Source organism: Dioscorea cayenensis, chromosome 7, assembly GCF_009730915.1.
Source record: "Dioscorea cayenensis subsp. rotundata cultivar TDr96_F1 chromosome 7, TDr96_F1_v2_PseudoChromosome.rev07_lg8_w22 25.fasta, whole genome shotgun sequence".
NCBI classification, from domain to species: Eukaryota; Viridiplantae; Streptophyta; class Magnoliopsida; order Dioscoreales; family Dioscoreaceae; genus Dioscorea; species Dioscorea cayenensis.
This window is the reverse complement of record NC_052477.1, coordinates 18,864,061-18,878,456: the sequence shown is the minus strand read 5'-3', so window position 1 is coordinate 18,878,456 and position 14,396 is coordinate 18,864,061. Positions and strand designations below refer to the sequence as shown.

The 14,396-nt window shown below is 32.5% G+C and overlaps 1 protein-coding gene across 2 annotated transcripts; it reads right to left on the bottom strand.

Moving 5' to 3' along the window:
- Positions 1–1,031: 1,031 nt before the first annotated feature.
- LOC120265617 lies at positions 1,032–4,281 on the bottom strand. Of its 2 annotated transcripts, none has more exons than XM_039273562.1 (5): positions 4,035–4,281; positions 1,804–2,296; positions 1,575–1,712; positions 1,407–1,484; positions 1,032–1,316 (listed from the first exon to the last, which is right to left on the bottom strand). In XM_039273562.1, exons 1-5 carry the CDS (start codon positions 4,037–4,039, stop codon positions 1,200–1,202), a joined length of 831 nt encoding a protein of 276 aa, XP_039129496.1. In that variant the 5' UTR covers positions 4,040–4,281; the 3' UTR covers positions 1,032–1,199. The 2 variants fall into 2 exon arrangements, with proteins under 2 accessions (XP_039129496.1, XP_039129497.1); XM_039273563.1 differs by having other exon boundaries at positions 1,575–1,709.
- Between the last annotated feature and the right edge of the window lie 10,115 nt (positions 4,282–14,396).

Genomic DNA, 14,396 nt, shown 5'->3' with positions numbered 1-14,396 from the left:
GGCATTTTTTATTTTTAAATATTATAAAAAATTACAAAAAAATTTAAAAAAAAAAATTAAAAAAGTGGATCCGGATCCGCTTTCTTGGATCCGAACCGAATCCATGTCCCCACCCCTCTCCTCTAACCCCGTCAAAATCCCTTCTAATCCCTCAAATCCTTTCACTAGTTCAGACATCCTCAATGCAAGCTTCAAGCAAAGAAAGATCTGGCCTCAGCCCCCATGAAGGCATACATTATAGAAGAGCAAGGAAAGATCCAGCCTCAGCCTCTATGAAAGTAGACATTAGAGAAGAGAAAGAGAGAAAGAGAGAGATCCTCAAGCAAGGAAAGATCCAGCCTAAATCCCCATGAAGGCATACATTAGAGAAGAGAGAAGGAGAGAGAGAGAGAGAGAGAGAGAGAGAGAGAGTGTGTATGCAAAAGCTATCAATGGAAGATGATAATCAGAGCATGCTAATTTGTGTTTTTTTTTTCTAATGTAGTTGATGTCGTTTTAGATGGTTGTCAATTTTTGTTCAATAGTGCATCTATTGATGTTGTTCTATACAATGATGTTAACATGGATTTTATGCCCAAGTTAATTGGAAATTTTGATTGAATTCCAGCTTCACTAGTTTAAATTTTGTATGTTAGATAGGTACAAGCATGCTTAACACAAACATTGGTTGCATTCTGTAACATTTTTTCAATGATGTTTTCAAAGTGCATTACACTAGATAACTTTTTACTCATACCAACAATGATACCTAATATTTGCAAACTTAATCAGATTTACAAGCCATCATTTGAAAACATCATCAAAATAAAGTGCCACATTCAAATATCCTGTAAGATAATGCCCAACAAAATTAGACTCAATAAGCCTCAATCAGATTTACAACAAAATAATGCCATGCAAGGTTTTACCTGCTTAATAGTTGTATTTATTAAAATAAAATAAAACAAAGAAACAATTGATGCAAACAACCTTGATTTCACTAATCAATTGAAATATTACAACCTGTCACCAGTTTATATATACAGTAATTGTGAGCCAAATTGACATCCCATTAACAAAAACAACAGATTACATCCTCGCACATCATCAGTTCTCATGTGGAGTTTACAAAAGATTATAACTTTAAAACAACATATTGTTTTTCCTCCACTACGATAAAAATATAAACACTATTAACCAAAAACATTCATTTGTCTTCATTAGTTGTTTGTGCTTTGCTGTGTTGGGAGATCTAGACCTTCAACTTGTGCAGATGATTGGTGACCAACAACTTCAGCTTGATTTTTATTTGCAACCACCCTTGCATTTCTTCGAGCCTAAACATCATAATCATGAAAGAACACATGTTACTAACCAAAACAAATCAATAATGTGCTAAGCTTTGTTAATGTAAGAATAGTTATTACAATCAGTTCATTGGTAGTAATGAAGGATGAAGAATTTGCAACTTCTCTTCCCAGGATTGCTTCTCCAGTGTGAGCTCCCTACAAGTGTAACTCTCACACCCCTCAGCCATTAGAATTCATATTACATTGGCGACTAATTCACACAATTAGGCTAAATTTATTACTTACTCTTAAAATTCTGGTTGGCCCATAAGCAGGTCTTCCTCTTTTTTTTTTTGATGTAGCATAGGTCTTTTCTTTCCCATTTGTCTTCATTCTCTCATTTGTTTTCTGTCCACTCGATCCAACTTCATTAGTTGTGTCCTGCTGATGCATAACAGATACTCTTATGATGACTAAATTAAATTAATAGAGAATAAAGATGTAATCGAAATACAAGAAGTGCAAAAAAACTTACTCTACTAGCTTTATTCTGGCAGTTTTTCCTATTGTGACCTTCCATGTGACAAATTCCACACTTGAACACTCTACCTTCCTTTGATAGTTTTGTATTGCTTTTGTTTTTGCCTTCCAAAGGTTCTCTTTTCCTTTTTTTTGCAGGTCGACCAGGCATCCTCTTGGTTATAGGTGGCAACATGGGGCCTTCTTCACTTGTTGGCCAAAATCGTCTTCCTTTCACTGCACTAATATTGAACTGGTATGCCTTCAGGTAGGTCTCCTTCTTAAACCATTCAGATATGTAATTAAGAGGATCTAGTCCATGAAATGCAATTGCCGGCATTGCATGTTGACAAGGGATGCCACTCTTGTCCCATTTTCCACAAGAGCAACTATTATTTGCCAACTTGTCAAGATCAACAAGAAATTCAACCACTGATCCATTAACATATTCAACCTCTCCTTCCCTTAATAATGTCCCCCCATGATAATACTTAACAATGTACACATCCCTATGATGAAACATTTAAAGATTAATTTAGAAAAACAATCATATGTATGCACAATTGAAGGTTAATAAACAAGCAGATCAAGAAGACAAGAACAAGTTAATGACTGCTTAGATATTTGTCATGACAACATCATAACCACCAGCTAATAGCTAATGATTTTATTAAAACTGCACAACCAAACTAATTTGCCTTGAGTTTTACAATGCAAACTAGTTTTACATTGAGCACAACCTTCAGCTTCATACAAAATCAGAAATAACACGCATACATCACCATCACTTAATTAAATGATTTGATGTTGTTATTGTTGTTCATGGCATGTTAGGCTTTTTAGTATATATGTCAATTATTTTCAATCACTTGATTACTTTTGACTTGTGTTGTCTGCCTTGCCTTGTGATAATGGGGAAAGAGACAGGTTACCAAAATGGATCTAGTTAAGATTGAAAATATTATAAATTATGCAAATAAAACAACCAATAAAATTAGTCAAAACTGAAGATTAATTTAATAAGGTAACTTAGCACATCAACTAACTAGTCATGTTCATTAACTGGGTATTATAAGCTTAGAGTAAAATAGAGAGAAAAAATTATGGGAAAATAAAGATAATTTAGTTAAGATTTACAAAAAGTATATATAAACCAACAAAATTTTTATATCTATAAATAAGTCACCCATTTCAATCTAAATCATAAACCTTACAGTTTATATAAATTGGTATAAACTCATCCACTAGAGATGTGTGACTAACTGTTTAAGTGATGAACAAGGAAGAAGCACACTAGTAAAACTTCATTGAAGAAGGTATGATGGAGTTGATCATGTTTCCAACAAATAAATGAATACTAGATCTAAACTAACTAAATGTGAGACAGATGCATAGGTTGGTTGGTATATAATTTAATAGAATGAACTAGAAATTGATTTCTTTGCATGAATGTCATGGAAGTTGTTGATTAACATCTATTTTCCTTCATTTTTAATAGAAAAGGCTATGACCTAAGACAAGGACAATTATTTGAAAGCTGGTTTTACTAAGATTCAGGATAAACATACATTTTACTAAGGCTATGACCTCTATGTCTTCAACATAAATAATTTTATGAGTAATTTATTACCAATGGGCACATAATCCATGTTTAATATAAATACTCACTTAAAATATACTCAACTTCATTCAAATCACTCCCCAAGCAATGTTGAAATAATAAGATTCCAAGGCAAACCTGTTTTAGAATTGGATCTTCAAAAAGCTATATATAAAATATGTGGGATTCTAAACCAATGATCATAGCAAAATTAAAAACAACACTAAAGGAGATTAAAAACCACTAGACAAAGTGGTAACATCAAGAACAACTTTCTAAACAAAATTATAAACCACTAACACAGAGTGGTAACATCAAGAACACACTATCTAAATAAAATTAAAACTAAAAGTGGTAACATCAAGACACTATCTACACAAAATTACAAAATTCTAAGACGTAATATGGATTTACTTCCATATCAGTGTCAAAAGCTAACCACACAAGCAAGACTTCAACTAGTACACAATCAACTCAATAACATAGTTCATCCCACCCAAAAACAAATCATCAAACAAATCCAACCCATCAACACAAAACAAATAAGCTCAAAGACATGCAAAACAAGACCAAAACAACAATAACAACCATCACAGACTTCATATGTTATATAAAAATAAAAATTAAAAAATTAAAAACTATTATACCCCATCTTGTGTCATATGAGGTGAGATTGACTCGATTTTCTTGTATCTTCTCAAGGATGGGTAGTAAAGGCCACAAATTTATCTTCTCTAATGTCGAGTTTCGCTGGCATCCATGAGAGCTTTCGCCGGCGTCGAGTGTCCGAGAGCTAATTGAGATCCACGGGAGCTTCGCCGGCGTCGATGGCTGGAGTGATTAAAGATTAGAGATTAGGGATTTTGAGAGGGATTGGGGCTTGGGGGAGAGTAGTTTTTGCAGTGGATTCGGATACAAGAAAGCGGATCCGGATCCACCTTTTTAATATTTTTTTTTAAATTTTTTTGTAATTTTTTATAATATTTGAAAATAAAAAATGCCACGTAATAAAAAAGAGAACGGAAAATGTAACGCCAGTCATATTGAGGACTAGCATTTCTAAATTTCAAAAAATAAAGGGACTTAAAGGGCCCAAAAACTAATAGAGGGATGAAAAGGGCAGGAATTGTACTTGTTTAGGGACTAAAAGGATAATTTTACCTTTTTACTTCTACCAATATTTGTGTCATCTATTCTAACTCTATTTTTATTTTATTTTTCTTATTATTAGAATTGCATTTCACATATTTTTCATGAAGTGTCAATTCCAATATAAAACTTTTGTTGAATATAAAATAAAATTTGGGCGGTAATGTATGTGCACAAAATAACTCTGAATATACAAGAGAGTGCAAGAAGGATACTCTTGCATGTCATGATACAATTATATAAAGTAATATTTTTTATTAAGTATAAATGGCTAAAATTAGTTATTTACTTCAGTTTTAATGACAATAGAAAATGGTTGAAATCTATTTCAAATACAATAAAACTCCACTGATAGCTGTGCCGGTTAAACACCTAGGACAATTTTTTTTTTTTTTTTTTTTTTTTTTTAAGGTAAGGTGACAAACGCCAACCCTCAGGGACGTACTCGGGTGGAAGAATTACCATAATGTCCTCACTCTCTTGGAACCGGAGAGCGTGACAAAAAAAAATCGAACTCGTGTCTCTCCCAACAAATGGACCCGAGATACAGCTGGGCTACAAGCCTGTTGGTCCTATTATAATTTTCAAATGATTATTGAAGTTCTCTTTTATACTAAATTTTAGTTATATATCATTGATCTCTTTTTAATTTTTAAAGTTTTATTATAAACAGAAGGTCAGTGCTGTTTTTCTTTTATAATCTTTAATCATTGGTTTTTTAAGAATCACAAATTTTAATTTGGTCTGAAATTTGACTATTCTCTACGTTGTTTATAGCTACATAGTAAATTTCGTAGTTAAATATGTTGTATTGTCTATGATTTATATATTTCTAGGGCAAAACAAACATTCCCGAGGCGCCAAAGGTTTCCTATCCGCTGGAAGACGTAAGGCCCTCACGAATGATTTCGAGTAACTACGTTTTGTAGGTAAAACAAAAGATTTTTTTGTCTCATGTAAATAGATCGTAGCTAAAAAGTTCTTCTAGTTTTTCACCACTAATTGTAAAACGTAGCTAAAAATGTTTTTTCATTTGTAACACGCACCAACAAATTATACATTTATCTACAACAAAAAAAGCGTAGGAACAATAACACTTTCGTAGGGAAATAAAAAAATGCTTTTGAGGCACCAAACAATTCCAAACACTAGAAAACCAAATACTACGAATTATTTCTAATTGCTACAATTTTTTTGCAGGTAAAAATGGATTTTTTTTTTTTGTCTATGAAACATATCATAGAGAATAGGAATTTAAATTTTGGCTAAGAATCGTATCAAAAATAGCTAAAAAGCATGATTTTTATCGCTCTATGAAATAAATCCTAAAGAAGAGAGGGTTTAATTTTTGGTTACAAAATGTGAAATATAGCTAAAAAGTCATATTTTTTTAATCTAAAAAAAAAAATCTACATACAACTAATTTAACATATTTGACTATAATTTTAATATGTACAAAATAATATATATATATTACAAATTACCCTACATAAACCCTTTAAAAAACATTCAAACAAAAACCTAATATATATTGTAAAAACAAAGAAATTAGAATGACTACCTCTTCCTCTCACTATCTCTCATTCTAGTCATCATCCTAAATATTAGTATCACCATAAAATGTTGAGTCTAATTTTAGAGACAGACTACTAGTTGGTTCCTATTTTTTTCTAAATTAAAAAAATATTTTATGTGAAAATATACTTTATATGGATACAAGTGGGGGAAATATATAATTTATTTTCCTAAATTTTAGAAGTATGCTTTCTTCTAAAATTATTTGGAAAAAAATTATAAATAATTGAGATTTATATATTTTTTCTAATTATGGTTTAGAAAAAGCTATTATTCATATATGTGTTCATAGGATTATGATGGTTATAATTATTATTAAGATGTAATTAAAAATAGCACACAATGTTTAATTATACTTTTTGAAAAATAATGGTAAGGTAGATTTGAGGATTTGTGCAAATTTTAAAAAAATATTATTTCTTTATAGGTATAAGCTTTGTAGTCGTACAAATTTATTTTAATATATAATTATTTTTTAATGATATAATTTATAGGTATCAAAATTTAAATAACATTTAACTTATTTCTATGTTTTTAATTTTCTAATGTATGTATATTATATACACATTAGGGCTAAGGTCGCTTTTACCAGGCCGCCATTGCTTCCTCGCTCCCGCTATCCCCGCTTCCCGACATTCTCCTTCGTTCCCCCAAATTCACATTTTCCACTTGCCCTCGTGCCCCTCTCCATCCGACCAAGGCCCTCACCCATCGATCCTTTCTTCCCTTTCCATGGCGACGCAACCACATTCAGAGCCCATGAACCTCCTCTTCGTCGAGATGGGTGTTGGCTATGACCAGAGACGAGTAATCCCTTTCTTTTTCAGCTCTTCTCCGTCGATCCGCTTTTGTTTTCTAATTGAAATTGATGGTTCTTCTAGGAAAAGACATCACTGTTACGGCTATGCATTCTTGCAAGGACGCCATCTCCTCTAAGTCCATCCTGGTTTTCCGCAGAGGCATTGTCGTCTCTTTGTGTGTTCAATCTTTTTCTTCTCGAGATTGATGGGTTTGGGAAATTTTTTTGGTGCGTGGTCCTGCTCCAAGAATTAATTCCGATTAGATGAAGCTTTAGATCAAGCTTGGCTTTCACCCCCATAGAAGAGTGAAATAAGGCTTTTCAAAAAAATGATTTCACCAAATGCCATTCCAAGATCCATAATGGCCGAGCCTTCGTTGATGGGTTTCAATGCTCGTGCTTTTAATCACACCAAGAAGAGAATCATAGCACGATTACGCATAGCATTCGTGTATGGAGTGCTCCTACTCCATTATTGATTGCTAGGCTTCTTTCTAAGAGCCTCAGAAGAGCAACATGTGAGATAAAGCTTCTTTTGCTTGTCCTTTTGGTTCTCAGGTTAGCTTTCCATTGTCTGTCTGAGAACAAATTGAGGTATGTGTGGACTTACAATTTCCATTATGTTGTTTATTAAAGTCCATGTTTAGTTTGTCCTTAATTTGATTCCTTTAGTTTGAATGATAAGAAAGTTTTATATAAATTTTTTTCTTTGGATTCTTGCCAGTGCTTTTAGGTTTTGCAATCTGGGAAGTAATGTTACTGGTGTGTAGTCCATGTTAATAAACAATGGATATATGTTGGTCCATGTTAATTAGAAGGACAATGATGCAACTTATAAAGATATGATAATTTTATGTGTTCATTTGTTTAATAAGTATATATATATAGTGAGGTCTTGTTCTATTCATGAATATATGTTGGCTCTTTTGAGTTGGAAGACGATGAACTTGTCTAAAGACTATCTCTAATAGAGTAACAATTTTGTTGAATCACATATATATATATATATATATATATATATATATATATATATATATATATGACACATAGTATTCAGAATAACCAAACGATGAGAAATGGGGTGTCAACTATCTATCTCCAAATGTTTATTCTCATAATCCAAAAAAATGGTGATATATTGTATTACATAGTTACAAAGATTATGTATAATACAAATGTTATATGTTGAATATAAGATGTCAATTAAATACCTGCATGGTGTTATCTTCATCCCTGAAAACTTGTACATTTTTTTCATTTGTTGTATATGGTTTTTGGCCAGAAATATTGCACCCTAATGAAGTTATAATTTAGATATTATTTTTAATTATGTTTGAAGTTAATTTGTTAGGATCTTTTTTTCAACACAAATGAGTTGTAGGTTCAATTTGGGGATTTAGAAAAAAATATTAATTGATTGCAAAACATCAATAAGAATCACATTTGTTTCTTTCCTAATGTACAACAATTGAATTCTTCACATTTCTCATTTGCCAATTTGTCATGAAAAGTTGGGTAAGTATGTTCATGATTTTTATGCCCTGAATCGGTGGCTCTCACTAGAGTTTATGTCCTACTAATTTTCCTTTTGAGTCACCTTTTTGAGCAAAAGTTTAGTACTTCAATGGTATAAAATGATGCCCTACAATATGATACCATGAGACTCTTACTGATACATACAGAATACAAATGGCGTAACCGTTGGAATTTTATTAGTGTGTACATGATTCTTACTACATTGTTACTGCACCTAAAGATAATCGATAACAGGAATATGCTTTTTCTTCTTAATGTAAATATTGAAAAGTTATTGATCAAGGATAATTTATACCATATTATAATTCTTTTTGAGGAATGAAAGATATTATTTTATTTTATTTGAAAGCTTTCACTGATGAATTTTCTCTTGATCGATGATGGTTGAGTACACTAGTTTACAAGGTGTTATGACTTGATGAAAATCATCAAAGGAGTTATAACATTATATGATTATGTTTATTACATTATGATGCTACTTAATAAAGTTTTTATTTGGCATTTTTTATTTATCGTGTAGTGGAGATGAACAAGGTGATCACCAAGATTAATCATTATATGGTTGCTGTAATTTTTTTCATGTTTGCTATTTTTGGCATTTACTTCTTTTTGCTTGGATAAGAAAGTTATTTTGAGAGCAACTATTAAATATAAATTTATGATTTGATTATTTTTTTTTATGAAATAGTATGTATGATATATATAGCAATTTTATTTTATACTTTAATGCAGGAAGTTAATGAGATTTGACAAAGGAGTGGGGCGCGTATTCGTATGGACGATTTTCATTTATAGTACAAGGGCAAAGACACAACTTAGCATTGATACTTTGGTCTTTTGATGCTTTTGTATTTGGATGGTAACTTAGGTTCTGGAATGATTGTAGACAAATGGTTATGTTGAACATTTTATTCTTGGATTCAATGTTTGCAAATTAATATTTGGAATGGATACTTTTGAATTCAATATGTATATTAACAATGAATTATTAGTACAATTTTTGATATGGAAGTGAAAATTTAAACCATTGCCTATGATTTGTTAAATAATGATCGCAAAAAAATAATTGTAGCTAAAGCATGATAAAAATAAGATAAATTCACTACGAACTTGAAAAATCGTAGACAAAAGCCCAAAAACCCTCTACTAAAAATTATCGTAGATAAAGCATAACGGAACAAAAAAACAATTCACTCGTTTCTCAACAAATTTTTCGTAACTAAATTTCGTAGAGAAATAAGGACACCATTGCCTACAATTTTATTCGTAGCCAATAATCTTTTCCCTCTACGATTTTTTAATTTAGCCACGAATATTGTTTACATTTCTCTATGAACATAACGTAGAGAAAGATTCCAAGTTCTGGCTACGAAAATAGGAAATCGTAGGTAAATACTTTTACCTACGGGTAGTTCTCTACGTTTTGTTCTACGATTTTCTTTCGTAGGTAATAATATTTACCTACGATTGTGATATATTTCCCTACGAATGGTTACCGTAGACATTAGTCAAATTTGTTGTAGTGTAAGTAAAATACTAAAAACCTTCAACTCATCATCATCCTTCATTAACTTAAAGACTCATCATCATCAAGAAAAGCAAGCATAACATCAACCATATCAGCATCAATAGGCTTAGGCTTCTTCATATGCTCCTCAATAATCTTATCAATAAACTTATCAAGAGAGACCCTAGCCCTAACAAGCCTCTTATTAATCCCTTGCAAGTCTAACCACCCAAGCCAAGGAATAAAGTCACCAACATTAAAAGCTTCAAAAATCTTGGAGAACTCTTGAAGGATCTCTATAAACTTGTCTTGCTCTGCATGGGACTGTAACCCAAAAGCTTGCTGATATTGTAGACAGTTTCACCAAGGTTGATAGAACCAATGATTTAAAAACCGGACCGGACCGGCCGGTTCAACCGGTTCAACCGGGAACTGGCTGGTAAATCGGTCCTGTTAGCCACCCCAAACAATAAATAACCAGACCGGCCGGTTCAACTGGTTCAACCAGTGAACCGGTGAACCGGTTGGACCGGACCGGATGATTTAAATTAATTAATTAAACCAAATCCAAGATTTCCAAATGATTTAATGGTCCCATTGTCCCAAAAAGCAAGATATCAGCCATTGGCCCATTAAAGCCGGTCCAAAAAGTCAAAGCAAAGGCAAAGAATCAAAATTCAAAAACCAAAAAAATAAGATGCCAAGTTGCTAGCTGCCAAAATATTAATCATATTTTCATTAATTCATCATGGTTAAGCAACTACTTAACTTAAAGTAAACACTAAACACTTAAAGTCTTGAAGCTTTGAATTAAACTAAAGTACTGAACACTCACATGACCTAAAAAAAAAAATTCTTCAGTCTTCTTCATCCGAACCATCTCCATCAGCCAACCATTCCACGATTTCTCTTCCGTGAAGCCAACGGCCGACGGCCGACTTTCTCTTTCTCTTCGTCGTGAAGCCGACAAACGACCTCCTTTATCTTCATCTTTAGCCGACGATTGTGATCTCTCCTACACTAGGTAACTAGTTATAATGGTGTTCTGATTGATGATTTTACAAAGTAATTTGATTGGTTATAATAGCATTAGTTAACTGGTTGTGATATTTATATTTGCCACCATTTAATGAAAACATTAACATAACAAGGTGGCCATATTTAATTATTTATATATAATCACTAATCAGTAAGAGGATAGCTCACTAGCTCAATGCTCATTTATCAATTCTCTTGTGTGTTAGTATGTGATGCAGGATTTTGGATTTTTATTTTTTTTTACTTAAAAAGTTTGTCTTCTTTTAGTTTTAGTATTATAGTCTTTATAGATTTATTAATGTTGATTTCTTGGTATCTTGAAATGGTTCTTGCAATGTGATTTAGAATTTTAGAGTGTTTCATTTAATTTATTTTAGCCTAATTTGGTTGAATTACATTGTTTTGCACATGTTAGCATAATTATTGTTTTTGCCATTAACTTCATTCATAGTTTTGTTATTTTAAAGTTTACTTTCGAATGGTTTTTTTTATTTGTTCCATTTGTGAAAGTTGGACATTAGGACTTGGCAATTACATTTTGGGAATGGAAGAAACTCATGGCAGCACAACACCATCATCAACTTCTACACCATCAAGTCAAAATTCATTTGAGCAGTCTTCTAGATCTATTCGTTCAAAATCTGATCCAGCATGGGCTTATATCAATGAATCAAGAAGTAATGATGGGAAAAAAATGTTCATATGTAATTTTTGTGCTTAAGTAGTGAAAGGTGGAGGCATTCATAGGATGAAAATGCATCTTGCTGGCCAAAGAGGTGAAATTGGGCCATGTAAGAAAGTTCCCATAGATGTTCGCCATAGATTTCAAGAAAATTTAAAAGACTTTCAAGCACAAAAAATGGTTAGTGATCGGGAAACAATAAATCCATTTGGGCCTAGTATGCATCCATTTGAAGGTGATATGGAAGGTCAAGATAGTGAAAGTCTTCAAGACAGTGGGCCTAGTGATTTATCAAGAAAAAAGAAAAAAACAGGAGTTGCATCTTATTTTCCTAGTGGTAGCAAAGTTGGATCACAACCCACAATCAAGGCGGCATTACAAAGCAAAGAAAGGTGGCATGAAGTGGATTTAGCTATCGCCCGATTTTTTTATGATGCTTGCATCCCAATGAATGCTTCAAATTCTTTTTATTTCCAACCAATGATAGATGCTATAGCATGTATTGGTTTGGGATACAAAGGTCCTACGTATCATGCTTTGCGAACCAACTTATTGGAGGAGTCAAAGAAAGAATTGCAATTACTCGTTGACACTTATCGAAGTAGTTGGGAAGATTGTGGATGCACAATAATGGGAGATGGTTGGAAAGATATTCGACAAAGATCTTTGATTAATTTTCTTGTGTATTCTCCGAAAGGGATATCTTTCATCAAATCTGTTGATGCATCGGACCTAATTTCTAATGCTCAAACTCTTTGCAATTTGTTTGCTGAGATTGTGGAGATTGTTGGTTGGCAAAATGTTGTTCATATGATCACAGATAATGCAGCTAATTATAAAGCTGCAGGAAGATTGCTTAATGAGAAGTATCCCAATATCATGTGGACACCTTGTGCAGCTCATTGTTTGAATTTGATGTTGAAGGATATTGCCAAAATGCCACACATAGAGAATTTAGCACAGCGTGCCTCTTCTATTACTGTTTTTGTGTATAATCACAAATGGACTTTGGGTTGGTTAAGAAATATAAAAGGCTGGACAGAGATTCTTCGACCTGGTGATACTCGTTTTGCTACAACTTTTATTGCTTTGAAGAGTCTTCATGATCATAAATGTGATTTGCAAGCTATGATTACTTCTAGAGACTTTCTTGGTTGGAGTGGATCTAAGACAAAGAAAGCAAAAGAAGTTCAAAATATTGTCTTAGATAATCAATTTTGGAATGATTGCTTGATAGTTGTCAAAATTGTGTCTCCACTTGTACGATTGCTACGCATTGTGGATTCTGATGAAAGACCTTCTTTGGGTTATGTTTATGAAGGGATGATCAGAGCAAATAAAGCTATAAAGGAGACTTTTAAATATGTAAGGAGATTGTATCAACCTTATATCTCAATTTTGGAAGAAAGATGGGAGCGTCAATTGCGTCAAGATATTCATGCTGCTGCATTTTGGTTGAATCCAATCTTTCAATATGATAAAGACTCTGTTTGCCAAGCACCGGATGTCATGGATGGGTTTATAACTATAATCAGCAACCCTCATATTACACCGAACCATAGCAAAATGATAGCTGAATGTTCTACATTTCGAGAGCGGCTGGGTAGTTTTGGAAATGCTCTAAGCCAATCTTCTAGCAAAAATACAAGGCCAGGTATAATAGTATACTAATAAAAAATTAACTAAGTTTTACATTGTCATCAATAACATGATATTTGTTTTATTTTTTCATGTAGATGAATGGTGGAGGTTCTTTGGACATAGTGCTCCTAATTTACAAAAGTTGGCTATAAGAATTCTTAGTCAAACATCTTCTTCATCGGGTTGTGAAAGAAATTGGAGTGTGTTCGAGAGAATCCACACAAAAAGGAGGAATAGGTTGGAGCATGAACGATTAAGTGATCTTGTCTATATACATTACAACCTTCGTTTGAAGAATAGGTATGTAACTAATTTATATGTTTCTCATTTATTTAATTGCTTTGAGAACTTATTGGTTAATTTGACAAATTGTTTTCTATTTGTAGGAACTTCAACAAGAGCAACTCTCTAGATCCTATTGATTATGAGTGTATTGACAAGATTGACTCTTGGGTTGTGGAGAATGAGCCTTTAAGGGAACATGAACTTAATCTTGATGAGTTTGAAAATATGGTTGCTCAACAAGAAGAAGGACAAGAACAAAGAGGAGGACAAAATGAAGGTATCCGTTATATTAATTGTTAGGACTAAGTAACTAATATGATTGCAATTTGCAACTTAATTTTATGTTCTATTTAATGTTAATTACTTACAAACAATATATATTTTTTGATAGATACACCAAATTATGATGATGAGGATGTGTTGGTGGTTCAAGATGGAATTAATTTTTTTCATCCTTTGATGTCAACCAAGGGAATGAGGGAGATGAAATTCATAGAAATGATGATAATGAATGAGACAAGTGAATATGAGATTGATAATTCATGAGAATAGTGTCTCTTTTTATTTTTTTCTTGCTTGTGTTTCAATTTGGTGGAGACATGACTTTCTTGTGTTGTTGTATTGTATTTTTATTTTATTTCTTATACATGTGGACTTTTTGGATTACATTTTGGTTTTTGGAGAACATAAGTCTGTTGTTGATGTTGGTGTTGTTGTTGTTATTTGTTAATGGTGGTGTTGTTGTTGTATGCTTGTATTTTGTTGTTGTTGTTGTTGTTATTGTTGTTGTATAAGTA

Bases quoted from the DNA above. Each gene is read 5' to 3' on its own strand.
- LOC120265617 (XM_039273562.1), bottom strand. The intron at 1,713-1,803 runs GTAAGTTTTTTT...GTTATGCATCAG, and splicing joins GCCAGAATAAAGCTAGTAGA to CAGGACACAACTAATGAAGT. The intron at 1,317-1,406 runs GTAATAACTATT...TATGATGTTTAG, and splicing joins TTACTACCAATGAACTGATT to GCTCGAAGAAATGCAAGGGT.